General features: G+C 41.4%; 1 protein-coding gene across 3 annotated transcripts in view; it reads left to right on the top strand.

Annotated features, from left to right (window-relative positions):
* The window catches only part of PRPF40A (pre-mRNA processing factor 40 homolog A), a 3,102,395-nt gene that overhangs the window by 1,581,583 nt on the left and 1,498,656 nt on the right, over positions 1-22,156 (top strand). For all 3 annotated transcript variants that reach the window (XM_044074905.1, XM_044074903.1, XM_044074904.1), the window contains exons 18-19: positions 11,860-11,951; positions 12,046-12,162. In XM_044074905.1, coding sequence (XP_043930840.1) covers positions 11,860-11,951; positions 12,046-12,162 — 209 coding nt within the window. The remainder of the gene's footprint in view (positions 1-11,859; positions 11,952-12,045; positions 12,163-22,156) is intronic.

Here is a 22,156-nt window from a genome sequence, read left to right as displayed (position 1 = left end):
CACGCCAGACATGCAAGGACAACTGACTCAGTATTTTCAATTAATAGCAACAAAGACCCAACTCCCTGAAGAAAAATTCTGCAGGCCTTGAGCTACATGGCATCTTGCATACTACTAATTCCATATGCCAGACTGCATATGAGGAAACTACAATGGTACCTAAAGAGTGTATGGTCTCAACACTGTCAAAGTTTGGAAACAGTTATACCACTAATTCCTTGCCTACAACAGGAGTTTCGATGGTGGGCACAAGCTAGTCACCTCAACAAGGGACAGCCTTTCACTCAACCCACAGCCAGGCAGACACTGACAACAGATGCATTGGATTACGGCTGGGGAGCACACATGGCAGGAAAATGTATCCAGGGCGAATGGCCCACAGAGTAAAGACATCTACACATCAATCAAAAAGAGATGCTAGCTGTACAAAATGCTATTATAGCTTTCAAGGACCTACTGCATCCAGGACAATTACTGTTAAAGACAGACAACACCAAAGTTAAGTGGTACATAAACAAGCAAGGGGGCACACACTCCTACCCCCTCTGCAGACAAGCCGTGAACTTGTGGAACACAGCTCTAAACTACCAAGTTCATCTGCAAGCACAATTCCTGCCAGGAGAGAAAAACACACTGGCAGACGATTTAAGCAGAAACATTATGGACCCACACGAATGGGAACTGAACCCACAAATATTCAGAATGATAACACAAAAATGGTGGGCGGACATAGATCTGTTTGCTACCCCAAAGAACTGCCAATTACAGAAATTCTGCACAAGGAGCTACCATCCACAAGCATGGAAAGTGGATGCCCTCTCATTCAGCTGGAAAAAACTACAAGTATACGCTTTCCCCCCTTTACCTCTCCTTCCAAAGGTACTCATAAAAGCCAGGCAGGAAGAGCCAAAAATGATATTGATTGCACCAGGCTGGCCACGCCAGCACTGGTACCAAATCTTAAAAAACTTGACACAAGAACCACCCTGGAGTTTACCACAAATTCCACAGTTTGACTCAGCACAACAATCAGATACTTCACAGCCAGCTAAAGACCTTAAATCTAGCTGCATGGAAAATTCCTTAGTCAAGCAAGCAATGCCTCTCTCCAAAGCTGTTATGGATGTCATTCTGGAGGCCAGAAGGCCTAGCACCAGGAAAGCATACTCGGACAAATGGAAGAGATTCTGTTCTGGAACCAAGCGCACAGCCTTGACCATCTAGTCCCAAACATTCCTCAGATACTGCAATACTTAACTGAGATGCTGGACAGGGGCCTCTCTTTCTCATCCATCAAGATCCACTCCTCAGCTATCTCTGCTCATTACAACACGGATCCACCAATTTTTTCTAATCCTTTTCTCAAACAATACCTCAGAGGGGCTAAAAACATAAGACCACCCCGTAGAGCACCAACACCTACTTGGGACCTGAATTTTGTTTTGGAAAAATTAACTTTACCTCCATTTGAACCAGTTAACACAGCAGAATTAAAATACATCTCTTGGAAAACTGCTCTGCTACTGGCAATAACATCAGCACGAAGAGATTCAGAATTACAGGCACTAATGGCAGTGGAACCTTTCCTCATCTTCCACCAGGACAGGGTGTCTTTAAGAACCAACCCTACGTTTGTCAAAGGTGGTATCAAGTGTGGCTCTAAACCAAACTATTCACTTGCCAACATTTTTATCCAAAACCACAGAACAAAGGGGAGAGACTACTACATTATTTGGACATTCACAGACAGTTACGCTTCTGCTTGGGCAAAACCAAAGCTTTCAGAAAATCTGAGTAATTATTGGTAGCATATGCTGCAGGAGTACAGGGAAAAGCCATTTCAAAGCAGACTATTTCAAAATGGATAGGACACTGTATACGTTTCTGCTATACCCACCATGGGAAACCGGTACCTAGCAGCATTAGATCTCACTCCACCAGAGCAACAGCCACTTCATCTGCCTACCTCAGAGGAGTACCTACCAAGGATATTTTGGAAGCAGCAACATGGAGTTCTCTGCATACCTTCACCAAACATTACCATTTGCCTTTATACTCCAAATCCAGAGCTGGCTTCGCCACTGCTGTACTGCAGGGCCTTATAACAACCCCTAATGCCTTATAGATCCAGCCTCCCTAACTCAGCTTTGGGATTCCACCCAAGTGTAATGACTGCAGCAGTGTAACACGATGAACATAGTACAGTTTTGTACCTACCATAAACGTAGATGTTTGAGTGTAAACACTGCTGCAGTCTAGGTTACCCTCCCTCCTTCCCCTCTTACTTTCTGGTATTTACCTAGGGCATATACCCTTTATTACCTTTGGGGAGTATTTGCTGGTAACTAAAAAGGGTTGTTTGCTTTTCTTTTGTATTTTTTACTAGCAATTTGTATTGTTTACCTATTTGGGGGCACCTGACATCTGGGGCAAGAAAAACTGAAGAAAATGACGTCGGCTGCATCTTATAGACCCCTGTTGCACTGACGTCAGGGAGGAGGCAACAGCAACCGACGCCGGACCAAGACTTTGGAACTCTGACCAACTGCGGGACTGCCTGACAGCAGGATAACCCAAGTGTAATGACTGCAGCAGTGTTTGCACTCGAACATCTACATTTATGGTAGGTACAAAACTGTACTTTCTACTTAAACAGGACAAAATCTATAAGAAAGTCTGAGTGGCTACTGGTGGCATTTGCGGGAAGGCTATATCTAAGCAGACTATTTCTAAGTGGATAAACCACTGCATTTGTTTCTGCTACTTGCACCATGGTAAACCTGTGCCCAAGGGAATCAGGTCACATTCTACCAGGCTGCCTCTACTTCAGCAGCCTTTCTAAGAGGAGTTCCAACCAAAGACATTCTAGAAGCTGCTACTTGGAGCTCTGTTCATACCTTCACAAAGCATTATAATTTGCCTCTCTTCTCCATATACAGGGCAGGCTTTGCCACTGCAGTTCTGCTATTTAGTTCCATCCTCCCATCCATAGATTTGGGATTCTACCCAAATGTAATGACTGCAACAGTGAAACACGAAGAACATAGTACAGTTGTGTACACTTACCATAAATGTAGATGTTCAAGTGTTTTCACTGTTGCAGTCCGGGTTACCCACCCGCCATCCCCCTTTTCTATAACTTCTCTTTCCTTCGCTATATTCTAAAGCCTTTGTGGTGTATTTGCTTTTAGATGAAGGTAAAGTTTATGTTAAGTGTATTTACATATATTGCTGTTTATGTGTTTATATATATATATATATATATATATATATATATAGATATATATATATATATATATATATATATATATATATATATATATATATTTTTTTTTTTTGGCTCCCCACTTGGGGGGGGGGGCACCTGACATCTGGGGCAAGAAAAACGAAAATGGCGTCAGCTGCATGTTTTATACCCCTGACGTCATGGAAGAAGAGAGAGCAACTGACGCAGGACCCAAGACTTTGTTATTCAGGCCGACTGAGGGCAACCTGCCAGCAGATTACCTGAATGTAATGACTGCAACAGTGAATACACTCGAACACCTACATTTATGGTAAGTGTACACAACTGTACTTTTTGTCTCGCCATTCATTATTAAGGATGGGTTCAGAGCCGATCCCTCGTCTCCGAGTCGGCCTACTACAAAGCTTGAGGTCTTCCAGTAGCTCGAGGCCAAGTCCCTATCCCATGATGCACTTAGCGTTACTTCAGATCTAGTTTGCCGCTGTAACAGATCAGAGGTCCTCACTAGCTCGGGCCAGTAAAACCTTTATATTACAAATATTTTACTATTTTTCTATTAATATTCTCAGAATTTGAATAGATAGTTTTAGGTACTTTTATAAGTTCTTTTAGCTTAATAGCCTTTCCCTAGTGTTTTTCTAATATCTTGTTGGCACTATTTTCTAGGCATAGTTAACATTTATCAGTCTAGATAATTAGTGTGTGTGTGTGTGTGTCTTCAGCCTAATTTTTTTTCCAAAGGCTGTTTGTTGGTTATTGTTCAATTTTTTCTTAGTCTTTGCTTGACACTAATCTGTTTAATTTTGTGATTGATACAATATGGCTGATCAAGATAAGCATCCCAAGTCAGGCTTTAAAAAATGCCCCAAATGTGACCAAAAAAATGTCTTGTAACTGACAGCCATGTCAATTGTGTGTACTGTTTAGTAGCTTTGCATTTGCAGGATAGCTGCTCCATATGCCATTCTTTCTCCTCCAGAGTCGTACAGGAGAGAAACAGGAAGTTGATAAAGGCTTGTTGAAACCCTCTTTCCAAGAAGCTTTGAGCGACCAAGATGGATCCAGTAAGTCATCAGTCTTCTAAGACTTCTGAGACAAAAAAAATCAAAGAAATCTTCGACTTCGGCTCCACAGACATCGGAGCCAACAGTCTTATCTTTTCGGAGCCAGTCCCCAGTCCTGGAACCAGTATCCGAAATTCCCAAGTCTTCCTTATTACAATAGGTACCACCTTCGGTCCATTCATCTCATTCCTCTATTAGCCTTTCTGATCTGGATGTGAATCATATGGTGCAGAAGCTGTTACAGGCACTGGCCTTTGCAAAAATGTTATTGACTGCAACCAAATTGGCTTCCGGGTCCAAATACCCTTATACCAGCTACAACATTTCCTCCTTCGAGCCTTACTGGTCCTTCAGAGCCGGAGTCATCTCACTTGTTGATTGTGGAGCCTTCGGAGCCGATGCCTGCTCCAGTGTCTTTCGCTCTGTTCACTCTGACGTCCTCAGTGCCGATCGAGAACTCTGGGAGCCGGCACTCTGGTCGGGTCCAGGGAGGATAGTCGGACCGACTTGTTGGTTCTGACTTCCTCTCGGGGCTTCGGCTCGGATGAGCTCGGCTCCTACCTCTGGCTCGGAGCCCTCTGTCCCAGTGCTGGGGGTATCGACGGTTTCCTGGGATCCTTCGGTTCCCTTGCATCAAAGTAGGGGTGTCTTCGATGCCATGAAGAGAGTTATGTCTCCTAAGACATCCTTGACCTCCCGTCAGACTTCTTCCTCCTTTAAAGCGCCTGTGTCTGCTTTTGCTTCACAGATCCTGGCCAAGCGTAGAGACCCAGAGCCTCTGGAAGCCCCATTGGGTGGCCCTTGCTCTTCCGAGACCTCACCAGAAAGTCCTACTGATGAGGTTCCCAGGAAGAGAGTTTGTAAGAGGAAACATCTAGACTCCCCTCAGGAGTCCGTAACATCCGATACTGACTTGGATGAATAAGAAGGGTCACCCTCTTACGATATCTCATTTGCAGAGATACTTGAAATCCTTAGGCATAGGGGTGACTGACAGTCCACAAACTCTACTGAAGACAAGTCGGTTCTCCTGAAGGCTTTCGGGTCTCAGTCCTCCACCTCTTTGATGTCTCCGCCCTTTGATGCACTTATGCAGCTGGTCTCACGAAGGGCGTGGGAGTCTCCAGACACTATGGAGCCTGTCCCTAGGAGGCATAATAAGTTCATATCTGCCCCCCAAGATAAATCCTCCTTAACCAAAGGTGTGCCAGTTGATTCCAGTGTGGTGGTGGCAGCCACCAAAAAGGAAATGTCAGTAACTTCCTCTTTTATCCATCCTCCTAACAGAGACTCCAGGATCATGGATAGATATGGGAAGCACATGTTTAGTTCAGCGACTTTTGCACTCCGTTCGATAAACTACTTAACCCATTTCACGAGACTACAAAGAGATCTCCTTAAAGAGCTGGGTGATACTCTTCAGGGTACAGTAGCTGCAGGAGCTACAGACAAAGTTGCCTACCGGCTTGCTACCCTCAATTCCATTGTTAACTCATCCATGCACCTCAGTTCTTATGCAGCTGATGGAACGAGCAGGGCAACAGGTACAGGAGTTGCTCTTAGGATGCACTTCTGGATGCGCTTGTGTTCCTTCGCAGAGCCCTTCAAGTCATCCTTTGTGAATACCCCTTTTGATGGCTCATCTCTTTTCAGGCCCAAAGTTAAGGAAACTTTGACCAGGTGTGAGCAGGAAGGAAAGACTGTGTCTGCTGTTATTGTCCATTTTTCCAACCCTACCAGACCCTATCCCAAGGGCCAAAGAGGAGGGAAAATGTGATTCCGAAAAGTCCAAGGAGCCTTTCAGGGCGCACGTGGTGAACCCCCCTCCAGGGGCAGAGGAGGGGGCAATAATGGAAGACGCCACCCTCGCAGCAGAGGGGGGGGGGTCTACAAAACCAGGGTGACAGAGATCACTTCTTTGGGAAGCCCTACCAGCGCTCCTGAAAGGAGGGCTCGACTGTCTTGCTCTGGAGGCAGTCAGGGGTCGCTTATCTTTGTACCCAAATGCCTGGCTCAAAATAAATGACATCTGGGTACAAAGTATCATTTCCAGAGGATACTTCATTCCATTCGCCACACCCCGTCCACTGACGAGAAAAATCCTGGACGTTCCACCCAGTTACAAGGAACAAGCAACAGTAGAGGTCCAAACGTTGCTAAGAAAAAGAGTCATCCAACCAGTCCCAGCAGACCAGACAGGATCCGGAACTTACTCAAGATTCTTTTTAGTTCCAAAAAAAAACAGGGGACTGGAGACCTATATTGGACCTCAACAGGCTAAACAAATCTGTAAAGAAAGAGAAGTTTTGGATGGTCACACTTCAGTCGATACTTCCCTTCTTAGGGAAAGACAATTGGATGTGCTCAATAGAGCTCCAGGATGCATACTACCACATAAAAATGGCCAGGCCATCCAGGTATCATCTCCACTTCCGGCTGGGAGCCAATCATTACCAGTTTCGAGCCCTGCCCTTTGGTCTCATTACAGCCCCCAGAGTATTCACCAAATGCATGGCATTGGTCACGGCTCACCTGAGACGTTTAGGATTCCAGGTGTTTCCGTACCTAGACAATTGGCTCCTCACCGCTACCACCAGGCATCAACTCATTCAAGCCAGGGAATCCACTCTTTCACTCTGCAGCCAGCTGGGCATTACAATAAACTCTGAAAAATCTGCCTTGTTGCCATCGCAGCATATCGTTTTTATTGGAGCAGAACTGGACACCACCAACACCACGCTAAAACCTCCAGTCGAAAGAGCCTTACCACTCCGTCAGCAGGTCCGCATTCTGATATCCTAAAACAAGGCTCCAGCATCAGTTCTAAAATTGTTGGGTATGATGGCAGTAGCAATACTGGCCATACAGCTGGGTCTTATGCACGTGCAGATACTGCAATGGCTGTTGTTCACACAATGGTCTCCCCATGTCTCACCTGATAATGATCACAAACTCCTGCAAAAAGGATCTTCAGTGGTGGTTTACCTCACTTCATGTCACGACAGAATGTCCCTTTGTTTTATCCCCACCAGCGGCCACAGTGACCACAGACACTTCCCTGATAGGGTGGCGGGAGCATCTTCAGGGAAAAACAGCCCAAGGCACATGGACTGATCAAGAGACGCACCTGCATATCTATGTCTTGGAGATGAGAGCAGTACTTCTGGCATTGCAGTACTTCCAGGACTCTCTTCCTCTGGGTACGATTGCGATTCAGACAGACATGTCAGTGGTCTGGTACTTGAACAAATAATGAGGAACCAGGTCATACCCCCTTTGTCGCGAGGCCGTAAGAGTATGGCAGTGGGCGATATCCACCCAGCACTTTCTGTTAGCAACGCACATCCTGGGGAAATCCAACGTAATAGCAGACAAGCTTAGCAGAGCAATTTTTTTGATTCACGAGTGGTCCCTCAATGAAGAAATAGCGGACAGGATATTCCACAGGTGGGGCAAGCCTTGCTGCGACCTTTTTGCCAGTCACATGAAAACGAAATGCAGAAGCTACTTTGCCCTGATTCCCTCTCTGGGAGAAGCCCCAAGGGATGCACTCGTTCATATTTGGCCTCCGGGTTTTCTCTATGCTTTTCCACCAATTCCTTTGATACCCAGGGTTCTACAGAAAGCAAAATCTCTGGGAAGGACCATCATTCTTATAGCCCCTCATTGGCCTTGTCAGATTTGGTTCCCCTTCCTTCGACTTCATCTTTTGGAGGACCCTTGGATTCTGGTCCCAGTTCTGAACCTTCTGACGGACCTGTCAGGAAAACTTTATCCTTCTCTGCAGTCCCTGAAGCTGACAGCTTAGCTGCTCCAGTTCTCATCATAGCCAGGTTCCATAACTTTTCCAGTGAGACCAAACAAATTCTCATCCTCTCATAAATCCTCTACAAGGAAGCTATACTTTAGCAAATGGAAAAATTTTCTGTATGGGCCTCTAAAAACAATATTGATCCTTACCCAAGACCCTATGGCCTCTGTTAGAGTTCTTGACCTTGATCTTCAATAAAGGAGCTGCAGCAGCCACAGTCCTTGTTCAGCTTGCTGCCATTTCTAACTTTCATCTTAGATTCGAAGGCTTTAATACTATGTCACACAAATTATCCAAAGCTTTTCTCAAAGGGACTTTTTATCTCAGACCATCTGTGAAATCTCCCTATTCCCCATGGAATCTAAATTTTCTGCTTTCCCAATCATTCTTCATCCATTTGAACTCGCTTCCTCATGTGATCTCAAGTTTCTGTCATGGAAGACTGTCTTTTTAGTGGCTATTACTTCTGCCCGCAGTGTGTCAGAGCTTCAGGCTTTATCCATTAAAACCTCCTTACTTGATTTTCCATGCTGACAGTGTCTCAATTAGAGCAAATCCCTCTTTTTGCCTAAAGTTTGCACTGAAACTAATCTTAACCAAATTGTTGATTTGCCAGTTTTCTTCCCCAATCACTCCAACAATCTAGAATACATGCTGCATAAACTTGATGTTTACAAACAGCTCAGATTTTGTTTGGATAGAACAAAAGATTTTAGGAAATCAGATCAGCTATTTGTTTCCTTTTCAGACTCCAGGAAAGGTATGCCAGTGGCTAAAACAACGCTGTCTAAATGGTTATCTGATTGTATCACCTTTGTTTATTCAGCTGCCTATATGCCCTTACAGCATAAAGTTAAAGCTCACTCAACCAGAGCAGTTTCTACATCATCTGCTTTTTCTGCCAGACTTCCTGTTGATAACATTTGTGCAGCAGCCACTTGGTCAAAACCTCATACCTTTATCTCTCATTACAAAGTGGACAGGGCCTCCTTTGGTTCCACTGTCCTGAAAAATATACCCCCTTGAGCCACCTGAGAGAGATGGTGCTTGGGACGCTACCCATCAGTAAGAATGAACAGTGAGATAGAACAACTTCACATAAAGAAGTTATGTGCTTACCATAACGTTCCATGCGAGTTGTTCATCTCGTCTTCATTCTTACATCCCTCCCTCCTACCCCCTCCTGGGCTTTTAGAAGATTGAGATGCTGGATCTAATCTGGTTGCTCAACCCCTTCTATACCTTCTTTTGGGAGTGATAGAATGACATATGGTATTGTTATACGCAGCAAACAAGATCTGAGGTAACTAAGTACATCATGGTATAGGGCCTTGGCCTTGAGCTATTTGAAGACCTCGAGCTTTGTAGTTGGCAGTAAAAATGAAGGCAAGATGAACAATTCATATGGAATGTTATGGTAAGTGCATAACTTATTTTTATTGAAAGTGATGCAAGGAAGAGCCTGCCTGGTATTGATTGCCCGACTATGACCAAGAACAGCCCTCATTCTACTTGGTCAAGGAGTTGTGAGCAGTAGAGCTGTCCATGTGCTCCCATTATTTTGCAGTCTTAGTTCTTAGAAATGGGGAACCATGCTACCCAAACTTAAGGCATCTGTCTTATAGCTTGGGAAGCAGAGCTATTATTTCACAATGGCAATCCTTTCCCTTAGCAATCCTAAGGATACTGAAAAGGCCAGAAAGTCTACCAGTAGGAAAAACGCATCTTTCTAAGTTAGTTAAGATTTAAAGTTTTTAGCCTAGTGTAAATTTATTGGAATTCATCCTAAGTCAGTGACAATCATGTAAGCTTACTTCTTCCTTTCTGTCCTTTTTTGAAAGTGACTTGCGTTAGTCCATGTACTTTTATGAGTTATTTGTTTCTTGTTTGCCTTTAGACCTGCCTTTGTCTGCTACTCCTAATTTAAAACATTTTTAAAGGGCTTATTAATTTCAGGCCACCAAGGAAACTGTTCCTTGTCCTTGGAATCTTACATTTTTTGTAGAAAAAAATTGATTGGCATCTTTTAGTTTAGCTCATCTTCAGGAACTTTGTTCTAGGAAGAAGGTAAAAGCAGTATTCACGAAGAACGAGTCAATTCCACCAAGTAGACAATTTTATTCACTAAAAATTAAACCACGTATACATCCACCATGGTGGATGTATACGTGGTTTAATTTTTAGTGAATAAAATTGTCTACTTGGTGGAATTGACTCGTTCTTCGTGAATACTGCCTTTACCTTCTTTTGAGTGACATTTTGGCAGTATTATCCATTTTTTTGGTTTTTCCAACTTTGTTCTAGGAAAAACATGTCCCTGGCATCCTCTGAACTGTCATTCTCTGCATCTGTGAAGTTTCTGTCTGTTGGGTGCCATTAGTTCAGCCATAAATATCTAAGACTTGCAGGTCCTCAAGCACAAGAGCACATAACATGGTCTCCCTAAAAAAACAAGTTTGTTCTCAAGACTTGTATGTCTTTTATGCCTGAATTGTTTTTAGAGACAGTGCTTGACTTTTGCCATTTAGCTGTCTGGTTTCTTTTCATACCCCAAGAACAAGGGAGAGCATTACTTTACATACTTAGGTCAAGTTTTATCATGACAGAATTAAGGATTTTATACAAACTTGCCAAATCGTGCATCTTTAATGTAAGGTCAACAAGGAAGGCTACTGTCTGAGCAAGCCTTTTCCAGATGGCTCACAGACTGCTTTGTCTTTTGCTGTGGCAATCAGGGAGCTTTGGTACAAGACCAGGTTAGAGCGCATTTCACTAAGGCAGGCTGCTACTACAGCTAACCTTTTCAGAACTGCCAACACAGAGTTTGTGAGGCAGCTACATGACCAACCTTCATTAACTCCCTTTTTTATGAGCTACATGCTGAATATATTTTCCAGGAACTAAGGTAGTTTTTGCAACCACAGTATAGCAGGACCTGCCCCCCCCCCCCAAACACACACACACACACCCCACCACCACCACATTTCCTTAGTCCACTCCTTTAGCCATCTCAGGCGTTGTTCTAATATTCTCCCATTATATGTCAAGTCGTACCGCAACCGTGATAATTATGATGAATATGGTACAGCTGTATGAGCATACAGTGCATAACTGTAAATGTTCAGAGAAGGTCACTGCTCGATTATTAGCTGCCTCTCACCACCCCTCTTCCCATCTGCTTCTGTTTGTTTACTTTGTTTGGGTAAAAAGAATTGTTTGCCCCTTCAGGGAGATGTCAGGACAGGACATAATCCCTAGCCCAGCTTGTGGGGCTCAGAAGCATACTTGTTGATGACGGGGGGGTGTCACTGAAAATGAAGTAGACAAAAACAGAAAAGAAGACTGTGCCTTCACTTCTCCCCTTAATGCCATGTGCCCTGTTGACATCTGTGATATGAAGAGGACAGCCCTGTGTGAGGACATATGAAAGCTGTGGAAGTCCGGCTTGGTGGCAAGATAATGATGCCTTATTTATTCCATCCTGTTTGTATATGATAAGTTATTCTGCAGTAGTAATCTTGGTGGAACAACTGTGGCAGTGGTGAGTGTACTCAGTTTAATATTCTTGTACAATTTATAATGAGATTGGAAGTGAGCTGTAATATACTCTGCTGTATTCAGTGAAAGCATAGCACCAGTTTTGATTTTTTCCAGTTTTTGAGTGCCTGTATGCTTTGCGTCTATTCAAAAACAGAATTGTTTTGATGTAGTAAACTTTTTCTGTTTTATATCCACAGGATCAACAGCTCTTGACCTTTTTAAATTTTATGTTGAAGATTTAAAATCCAGGTATCACGATGAGAAAAAGATAATAAAAGATATATTAAAGGTAGAGTTCTTTTCAAGAAGACTACATTTTGTTTTGTAAGATTTGTGTTGTGTTAGATTGAAAGTAACTCATTTTCATTGTGCCATTCTTACAGGATAAATGCTTTATTGTTGAAGTGACAACTACCTTTGAAGAATTTGGCACCGTCATTAGCTCAGCCAAGAGAGCTGCTACTTTAGATGCTGGAAATATCAAACTGGCTTTCAACAGTGTAAGTTAAGCAGCAAAAAGGTGCAAAAGCATTCATCAATAAGTGGGCATCTGTACTTCTGAGAATTCTTTCATGTTACATTTTTATTTTATTGCTTGCTCTCTGTTATATTAATTTGCCCTGAACCAAAAAATCTAAACCAAGTTTGTTTTATTTAAAAAAAAAGAAAAAAAAAAAAGTAAAATTAATGTAATGTATTTAAATGGAAACACACTCATTCAGGAGGTTATTGTGTGTTTTGAACATCTTTCTAGCAGAGGAACATCTTAACATGGACTGCAGTCCAGAGAGTCTTCAATAGTGCATATTTTCTACCACCACTAGGGTCTCTTGGCAATTTACAAGCTTGTCAGAGTTCATTTCTCTCAATTTATTGATGTCTCCTTTGTAAAACCAAAGATGACCCACCCACTGAAGAAGAAAAGATGATTAGGGCAGACGAAGACCTCCCCACAGATAAAATGCAAAAACACCATTCCATGACTTGGGGGGTGGGTTCTTACTGTTCTTAGTCCGGTCCATGAAGATTGATGGCTGTGGTTGTACCAGCATAAATAAACCCTCTTAGAAGGACTGCCCTCAAAGTATTTTGGCCACTGCAAGATTATCAAGCATCGACCAAAATGCAAGGTAGTTAGCAGATGGTCAACACTAATATTTCATTAAAGATAATTTTTGAAAAACCTGGCAGAGCTGACTTGTTATGGGATTTTCAAGAAAGTATTGCTTGACAAAGGTATTGGTACTTTGTCCATATCACATCACCGATTACAGTGGTCTGAAAATCCTTTAAAAAACACAGGTTGACAACTACCTGTGTAGAGTACATCTAGAGGACTTTGCAGCAGCTGTTCAGCTGATTTGTTGCAGTCCAAAAAATAAGCACTCAGGCAGACACCAGTAAGCTGCTTTGCAACCCTTTTTTTTTTACCTCCTCCTAGTTTAGTAAGGAGCTGTACGTAATTGCATTAAAGCATGCTTGGCATCTAGCGTATGAATTAAGATCCCTCTAGGGTTAGGCTAGGGAGGGGAAATTAGCAGACTGATCCTGTGATTAAGAGTAAGTCACATAACCATGTTGGGGGCGAGTAAGGAAACCTGTTAGAGAAAATGTCCCCATAGAATGTTGTGTGGCTTATCATATCACGACTTAAACTCAAATTTTTCTGCTAACCTAATGGTCACCAGAAAGAGTCTTCACAGACAAAACTTAAGGACATGGGAAATAAGATGCTGAAAAGTTGGAAGAGTTGGATGCTGTAGCACAGAGTTAAGATGTAACATTTAGAGTTTTCTTTTGGTTAGGTGTACAGTTTAATGTGTCCTCTCTTCCATTCCAGTTTGATGTTTTTTTGTTATACTCTTGCAAGCATGGTCCCTGAGCCCACCAGTTTTTATGCTATTCACATAATTTGAATCTCAGTCCTGATTTGCATCACAGAAAAAAAAAGTCATTCGGCATCTGATGATTAAAGCTTCAAAACCTTCTAAGTGTTTTGGCTACCAGAAAGTGAGCCAAAGGCTCATGCCAGCATTTCCTTCATTGCATATGAGAGGAGCATTATGTGAAACACAGTTTTAAGTGCCAGTGATTTAATCTGGCCATCCACTGATGCCAAATGGAGAGACTCCTGATCTTCCTCACTAGTAGGCAGATGATGGCAGTTGAAAGTTACGACCCCAAGGGTGGATATGATGTTTGCATTTACATCTCCATGTCTGTGCTGCATTACCTTTAGAAGGCCAGAAAATATAAGTATGCCTCATTGAAATCTTCCTGGAGGCATATCCGTTTCATGAATGTCCTCCTCGTCCCTGAGTAGAAAAACAATTCCAACTTTTGCCCATATTTCTCTTTGTAAGACAGTGAGGTGTCCAGAGAAGATTCGCCCTCATTCCCACCTTGAGAAATGTTTCTTGGGATATAAACACACTTATCCCAGTTTGACTGGTCGTATTCACTACCAGTGGGGATGTACATGATAGGAATCACTGTTATGGGAGTTGGGCACACGCAAACATCAGGCAGACAGGACAGACAGCCAGAGCTTTGAACACCTCCTTTCAGGCTAGTGGCATCAGCATACCAACGATATGAGATTGGTACTGCACGAATGAAAGAGGGCAGTCTCTGGCATCCTTAGTTCTTTCTAAAGAGATTCTGCAATGCTTTCATCTCTTCACAACAAAACAATCCAGATCCCATGCTTGAGTATTAAGTACTTTGTAGACAATTCCTCTTGCTCATAGCTAATATTTACTCTTATATGTTGTAGATGATATACTTCATCATTTTTGTATTTGTCTCCATTTTTACTCATTTCTCCAACACCAGTGGTTTTTCCAGAAAAAAGTTAGCAACGCTTGCTGATGTGTGAGGCAAGTCCTACCAAAGGATTCCACTTTCAGTGCCTTTTTTGTCTGGCTGAAGAACATTGGCTAATTAAGTGCCAGGATTGTTCCTACTTCAAAAAATACTTTAAAACAAGAGCAGAAATGTGAAATGCCTTCCTCTACCACCAGAAATTACTTTTCTTAGACCAAGAGTTGCTCATCCCCCATGGCATCTTCCTCTGTGATAATCACTAATAAAGCTAAAGAAAACAGCCATAGAAAGATGCTTTGACCCCCCCCGTTTGAGATGGTTATTGGCAAAGTGGAAAAGGCATCATCAGAGATGGAGACATTAGTAGCCCTGCTAGACTTGCTTATATGTGAGGACTCTAGTTCATTGGTATTTTTAGTCCACCACCTTCCCTGAAGTCTAAAAATATTGCCATCTGTCAGCGTCCCTTCAGATCTTTGACTGAAGGATTTTGCCTACTGTCGCAGACATCTTAGGGAGGTATGGCTTGGTTTTGCCGAGGTGAAGAAGAGTTGCAGAAACTGGTAGAGGCAATTTGAAGTCCTTCATAAAGAACGGCTCGTTTCCTTTTCTACAGGCCACATCATATGTCCTTACAAAGCTGGCTCAACATATAAGCTGCCTAAGAAAGGTAAGTCAAGGATGGACTGCACAAGTTCCTCTTTGTAGGGAACAGTTTGTACATAATCTCAATCTTTTGCTGTAGCCATAATCTCAGCAATGTTAAAACTACTGTACACCACATGGAAGCTCATTATTATGCTGTCGACATATCTGTTGCACACTTTTCCATGACTTTAGACTCAGAGGGCTGTAACTTGAGCATGAGTATAGGTGAATACAAGGCTAACTGCCCTGAAAGGCCATTTTAAGCCTAGTCAATAACCCTAGATCAGAATCAAATCCTGTACCTTATGTCTATAAGGTGATGACATTAATCATTATGCCAAACCCACCCACTTGAGGCATAGTCGAGTTGGGAGGACTTGAAAGATGGAGAAGTGAGATACAGTTAAGGACACTTAAGCCCGACATGCCAAAGAGAGAGAAGTTCTCTTGTCTACTAGAGCTTTAACTCCTTGTCTGGTGGCAAAATTGTGGTCTGTAGTGGACTTCAGAAATTCACGCAGGGAAGCCTGTTTGGGATCTCACGCCATTCAGTCAGTGTTTTAGAACACTCACTTTCATGAGAACCATGCGCGTAGACCCTGGACACTTCAAACTTTGCATATATGGCAGCCCTTTGACAGACCCATGGCAGGAGAGAGACCCACATCTCCTCTTCCTTTCCAGAAACTCAAGATGCTTCTCTGGGACATGAATGGAAGAACCCCAGACCACTCTACTGAGAAATTCATGAGCCTTAAGGCTTTCCCAGAGAGAAAGTCATATGGAAAGGATACATATGGTGGAGAGGACATCTTTTACTTTTCTATCTATCGGATGGAGTCCAGTAAATCTGCTGTCATCTGTTGGGAAGGCGGGGGGGGATGTGTTCCGTGCCTTCCCCTCTACTCCAACAGTGCAAGTTTATGCACAGACAGTATGCATTTACTTACATACGTGATAGCTGTAAGACAGTGTATTTCTGTTTCTCGAGGGTGCCCCTGCTGAAGGTGGAAGAACTTGACAGGCTTTTCCCCGTGTCCCTTATGCTAACATCAAGCCTATGTTCTGTAAGGGTACGAGCCCACAACCATGAGGACTAAATCCACTGCACTTCACACACACTGAATTCAAAGGCTTAATCTGTAAGCCATGGTGTGAGAAGAGCCAGTGAATACTCCACCTCAGCCACCAGTCACTGGTGGACCTGAAGAAGGAGACCTGGGGAAAAGAGTCCTTATCCCAGCGTGCAAGCAATAAGCACTAAGGCTTAAGGCTATGAGCTATTACCGTGCTGTTTTCTGTGGAGCAGTGTTTGACACCATCAATCTCTATTTGCCTAGTGAGCAAGTTTAAACAAGTCACTTAAGTTAGTGCCACCGAGTCTTCCCTGAAAGGGAACACTTGTGTCCAGTGGGCTTGCTCATCATTTGAAGATTGTGGGAGCCTGAAAAGATATCTCCTTTTTGTTTGTGTTGTAACCCATCTGACATGAAATGTAGGAAGATTAAGCGTCATCCTCTTTTCTAACTCTGACTGTAGGTCTGACTGCAAAGGTTGCTTTCTTTTCAGTAGAAAGTTACCTTGATACTGAAGGCTGCACTGGCTGAGATTTAATCCTTTGTCAGGCCACAATATAACTCCTTTTGATTTCCTGTAATCATAGGCAAAAGGTATATTAGCAAGAGTGGGGATTCCTGGAACTCAAGCAACAGATTGGGGCCATCAATGGTCTGGAATATCTTTCAAAAATGTTACTGACTAGAGAAAAACTGGCCAGGGCACCAGGGAACTTCCCCTGCTCTTGGTAGTCGGGGGAAGAGATTGTGTGTTACACATCTTGATTTTCTATTTCCTGTCCAGGCATGGAGGCAACCAGGAGGAACAGTAAGAAAACATGGTTGATTCAGCTTTGCTGAAATTGGAGTGAAAGTTGCTGAAAATGTAGTTGAAATGGTAAAATAGCTACTAGAAGTTTTTTCTAATGATGTGGGTGCAGAAAAAAGTCACATTGGAGGAACCAGAGTAGGAGTCGAAGGAAAACGTTGAGGAGATTGTTTGAAGGAGAGACAGTTACCTCTGAAAAATGCATAATTACAGCCCCCCCCCCCCAATCAGAAGGGGGTGGTGTGGGGTGATTATTTGGAAGAAATGGTAAACCAAAGTAAGCCGGACAATAGATCAGCAATTTCATGGAGGGACATCATGGAAAAAAATAGAAGAAAAAAAGAGGAGGAGACTGTGCCAGAGAAAGTTCCAGAGAGAAAAAACTAACACACAAACTGTTGAAGAAGGAACAAAGAAGAAAGAAGAAATAAAAGAAAAAAGTATACAGTACATGTGAGCAGTAAAAAAAGAAAGTTTGGTCAGGTATGAGGTTTGGGACTCTGTCATAGCACCTCTGGGTATCAAAGTAAAAGAGGTAAGAACATTTATTTTAATTAATAAAGAGACTTTTTGTGACTTCATATTTGAGACTCAGCTGGCCATGGAAACCTTTTTTGAGTGCATATGAATAAAAGAAAAATAATTATCCATGGTCAGAATATGTGATGCAAGCTTTTTTACAGGCAAAAAAAAAGAATAATGATCCAGTTTAGAATTGAAGTTGAAGCAAAAGAACTGAAAGAGCATTAGTTAACTATATGTAAAGAAGTAATGGACATTACAAAAACATACAAAAGAAGACTATAGACTTGGTGGTGGGAATGTGGAGTAATACTGAAAAAGGAAAATGATAATGTATATGTGCCTTATATTAATGTTCATGGTAATAGGGGTTTGTGAAATACAGGGGTCAACCAAAGACTTTTTTTTGTGGAAAAAATAATCATTTAATGAATGTGATAAAAAAAATGTTATTCATGTGGTAAAAACAAGGCATAATGCCAAAAATGTGACAATACTGGTCATTCATGACTAGAATGTGAAATGAATGTGTAAGAAAATGAAGTTGTACAGGAGAAAGAAGAATGTGTTATAAAAGAAAATGTACAAAACGATGAGATTGAAGAAAGTAAGAAAAAAGGAACATAGGAGACAAGTGAAGAAGACTGGCATATGATAAGAAATAAAAAGAATTTGATAGGGAAAAGAGTTAAAGAAAGGGAAACAATTCAAAAATGCTTGGAGAAAATAGGAAAAGGATAAAATCTTTATTATACTAAGTGTTCTTAAAAGCTGAAAATATTAGCTTTAAATGAGAACAGTATTAAAATTATTAAAAGGAGAATAAGTATATTGCAATGGTGTGCTGCAGTAGATGCACATGTTATTGTTTTAGAAAAGTATATCAGATTATTAATTGAGAAAGAAAAAACACAAACTGAAGAAACTTTTGAATGGTGTGGTAGTTTGGAACATGGGGAAAAAAAACATGCTCTGGCATATGTATATTATGTCAAGAAAGCAAAGTGCCCACAAATTACCACATAGGTGGTAATCCATTAAGTACAGAAGAAGTAATTAGGGACCTGGGGACCCAAGTTGATAGCAATCTCTCATTTGACAACCACGTGGCCAAAGTGGTTAGAAAAACATTTTATATAGCCCACCTAATCATGAAGGGATTCACATCTAGATCAGGGGAGGTCATCGTGCCTCTTTACTCATCCCTCATCAGGCCCATAATTGAGTACAATGCCCCTTTTGGGATGTACCTTACCAGACACCTGCAGCAACTGGAAAGACCCCAAAAGTACCTCACCAAGAGGATCAAAGGGCTCAAACAGATGCCATATGCTGCCCGGTTAAAGAAACTCCAGCTCTACTCAGTGGCATACCGCCTGTTCAGAGGCGATCTGTGCCTGACGTATAAAGCCATGTCCAACCCAGAATTAATGGACATGCTGCACCTCAGAAAATCCAAATCCCATCGAGCTACGCTGAGAGACTTGAACCTCAGCACTGAAATAAATAGGACATGCTGGAGGGACAGATTCATAACCCAGAGGCTCCCTTCACTCTGGAATAAAATCCCAGTCCAGGTTAGGCAGAGTCCCTCATTGACTCTCTTCAAGAGGAATCTTGATGAGTGGATGGGAGATCGTAGGTTTACCCCGGGTATCACTTCTGTGTCACTGTTAGACAGAGGCACAGTATACTAACCTCGAAAAAGGGTATAGCAAAATAAATTTAAAATGGGTGGTGAAAGCCAAACACATTCTGGCTAGGCTTATAAATGCCCTAGGGCAGATAGCCTAGTATGAACCTATGAACCTATAAGATGTAATCATAGTGGAACCAGGACAAATTATGGTAATAGACATGAGATGAAAAAATGTGAATAGATTATAGTTTTATATGTAATAAAAAAGAGAGAGCAATGATGGTTAAAAATATTCTTGAATGTTTGTGCAAATATGGACAATATAGTGGTGGGTGATTTTAATTGTAATTTATGAAAAAAAGAGCAATTGTGATGTTAAAATGGTAAGTGGAAATTTAAGTGTATGGGAGTATAACCACCAGACCTACAAAAGGAGTGAAATTAGGACACAAATTGATTATTTTTTAATTGCTGATAGTTTAAAGGTTAAAGAAAAATGAATTAAGTATTCTGGATTTTTAGAACTTGTGGCTATATCTGTTAAAGTACAGGAAAATTAATATATAAGAGTAGGAAAATGAATAAAGAGAACTAATGAAACAAAATTAGATTTAGAAGAAGTAAAACCTTGTGGAATTATGGAAAAATAATATGAATATGAGAGAGTTTTATGAGAATTTGACTGTTTGGTGACTTAATTTTAGAGAGGAATATAAAAATGTGTTTAGAATGTAATAAGGAAGAAAAAAGAGATATAAGATATTAAGTCAAGAAACATTCAGAGACTTATTAGAGAAGAAAATTCCTTGCATGAAAAGAGAAATATATAAAATTAACCAAATAAAAATTAAGAACTTGTATAAACAATAATGTTGTTTATAAGGAAAGAAAGAGAGGTAGCACCGTATTTGATAAAAATAAGAGAATTAAAGAATAAGGAAGGTAAGCAAATAAGACAGAAATTAAAAAATAATCAATTTGTGTCCTAACACAAGCACTCGGGTCACTCCACAGCAAGTACAAATATGACACAGTCATTGTCCATGCTGGTGTGAACGACCTGAGACGTACCTCCCTGGACTACATGAAAAGAGACATAGAGGAGCTCTCTGATTATGTAGCCCAGACAGGTATGACCCTGACCCTGAGCAGTATCCTTCCTTCACCAAGAATGATGCCACAACATAGAGACAAGATGATCAGTTTTAACAATTGGCTTAATTTCTGGTGTCATTCAAAGGGGATCCAGTGTCTGTCTGCCTGGGATGACATGCTTAACAAGCCACGCTGCTTAAGGGACGGCTTGCACCTGTCACCCTGGGATTCTGGATATTGGCTAAGGCTCTTGCCACCCCATAGTGCCTTTTAGGCAAGGCTCAAATTCTAAACCTACCACCCTAGAAAACAAAAATGGGAAGAAACTAAGGGTAATGCTGCTCAATGCCAGAAGTCTAAATCTCAAAATGCACGCTCAAGCCCTTCTCAGTATGGAGAACATCGATGTCTGTGCTGTAACTGAAACCTGGTTCAAGGCTCCTGAGAGCACCCGGCACTATCAGGTTTTACCTCATATCATGCCCGCCCCAAAACCCGGACCACACCACAAAAGGAGGGGTGTATCCATATTCATCAAGGATACCCACACCTCCAGGTTGGTGGCAACGCACGAAGCATCGGAAACCATCCAGGTGCAATTAACCATAGGCAAAACTGCTCTACAATTTGTAGCATGCTACAGGCCACCCTCTCAAACTCAGGAACCCCACACAGCCTTCCTGAAGACACTGGAGGGTATAAATGTATCTCCAAACACCATTATATTGGGTGACTTCAACTACCCAAATATAGACTGGGAACATTACTCAAGCAACAAACGAACCCAAGAAACACGCATGTGAGACTGACGTGCACGGTCCCGAAAAAGCCAAATGAACATACAAAAACGGACCAGCACGTGAAGAATTGCTAAATACTTTATTCCATCATAGTTCCGTCAAACCATCAAACCATCTAAGTAATGGTAATAACCATTACTCAAGCAAACCGGTTTCGGCTAATGTAAGCCTTTGTCAATGCACAAAAATGAAAGATAAATGAAAACTCCACCATTTTGAATGTTATTTATAGTACACCTCTTAAAGGACCATGCCTCACAATATAAATATGTTAAAAATAGAAAAAATCAATTCAACAAATATCAATAATAGAGAACCAAGAAAAAAAGTATATCAAAAAACATACTTATCAAAATTATCTATATCCCAAAAAAATATAATACTAGTGGGGATATATAAAGATTATAAATGAATCCATATATGTATGTCCTTTGATATTAACATATTTTTCTCACTAATGATGATCACTTGATTTAACAAGCCTGAATATAATATAAAGACCATATCATGCATATAAAAATATATTAAATCTATTATATGCAAAAAATTATAAGGTCTAAAGAAATTCACCATTAGTCTGGATAACAAAAACATGAAAATAAACTTAATAATATTGTGAATTATACATTCATAGTTCTCAATATGATTGTTCTAATATATTTAATCCAGGTCTGAAAAGACCCCCCCCCAATTTAGTGATCCATTTGTTTTCCATATCATTAAGCTTTTGATGCCAACCTGCTTTGAAATTTCTATGTAACATGATTCTATCTATTACCACAAATTTAAAAGTGGCAGAAGGATGTTCTAAGGTGTGTTTACACAATGCATTTGTGATACGTCTGTTCCTGATTGCACTCATATATTCGCCTATTCTAAGTTTGACAGACCTAGACGTCTGTCCAATGTAAAATGCAGAACAGGTACAAGTGGCCAAATATATTGCCCAGTCCAAGCTACAATTTGCAAATATCCTGATATCAAAAACCTGAGAAGTATTTTTACTAGAAAATTCACTGTTTTTTAACATGTATTTGCAAAAAGAACAGTGGCCACATGGAAAGCATCCTTTCAGTTTGT

The sequence above is a fragment of the Protopterus annectens genome, chromosome 6.part0, assembly GCF_019279795.1.
Source record: "Protopterus annectens isolate FY-2018-M chromosome 6.part0, PAN1.0, whole genome shotgun sequence".
Classification (NCBI taxonomy): Eukaryota; Metazoa; Chordata; order Ceratodontiformes; family Protopteridae; genus Protopterus; species Protopterus annectens.
Note: the sequence above shows the minus strand (reverse complement) of the source record. Positions and strands in the feature narration are given on the sequence as shown.